General features: G+C 64.8%; 1 protein-coding gene across 1 annotated transcript in view; it reads left to right on the top strand.

Moving 5' to 3' along the window:
• Positions 1-216, top strand: part of POLR3C (RNA polymerase III subunit C) — a 4,747-nt gene extending 4,531 nt beyond the window's left edge. The window contains exon 12 of the mRNA XM_035902121.1: positions 156-216. Coding sequence (XP_035758014.1) covers positions 156-209 — 54 coding nt within the window. The 3' untranslated portion in view covers positions 210-216. The remainder of the gene's footprint in view (positions 1-155) is intronic.
• Positions 217-270: the final 54 nt, after the last annotated feature.

Genomic DNA, 270 nt, shown 5'->3' with positions numbered 1-270 from the left:
CCACCACCACCACCACCATGCGTGGTTCTCCTCCACCACCACCACCACCACCACACGTGGTTCTCCACTGCCCACAAGCGAGGGCGGCTTTGGGCCATCCCCACAGGTCCTGGGGTAGAGCCTCACCCCGCTCTGCTTCTCCTTCCTCCTCCCAGAGCGTGGCCAACCTGATGGAACGGCGCCAGTACGAGACCAAGGAGAACAAGTGAGCGCTGGGGCTCAGGCATTGTGAGGAAAGGGGGGGGGGCGGGGAGTTTTTGTGGGGGGGGG

This window comes from Egretta garzetta, unplaced genomic scaffold (assembly GCF_000687185.1).
Source record: "Egretta garzetta isolate BGI_Z169 unplaced genomic scaffold, ASM68718v1 scaffold359, whole genome shotgun sequence".
In the NCBI taxonomy this organism is placed as follows: domain Eukaryota; kingdom Metazoa; phylum Chordata; class Aves; order Pelecaniformes; family Ardeidae; genus Egretta; species Egretta garzetta.
The sequence above is the reverse complement of the archived record's forward strand: the minus strand, read 5'-3'. Positions and strand labels throughout refer to the sequence as shown.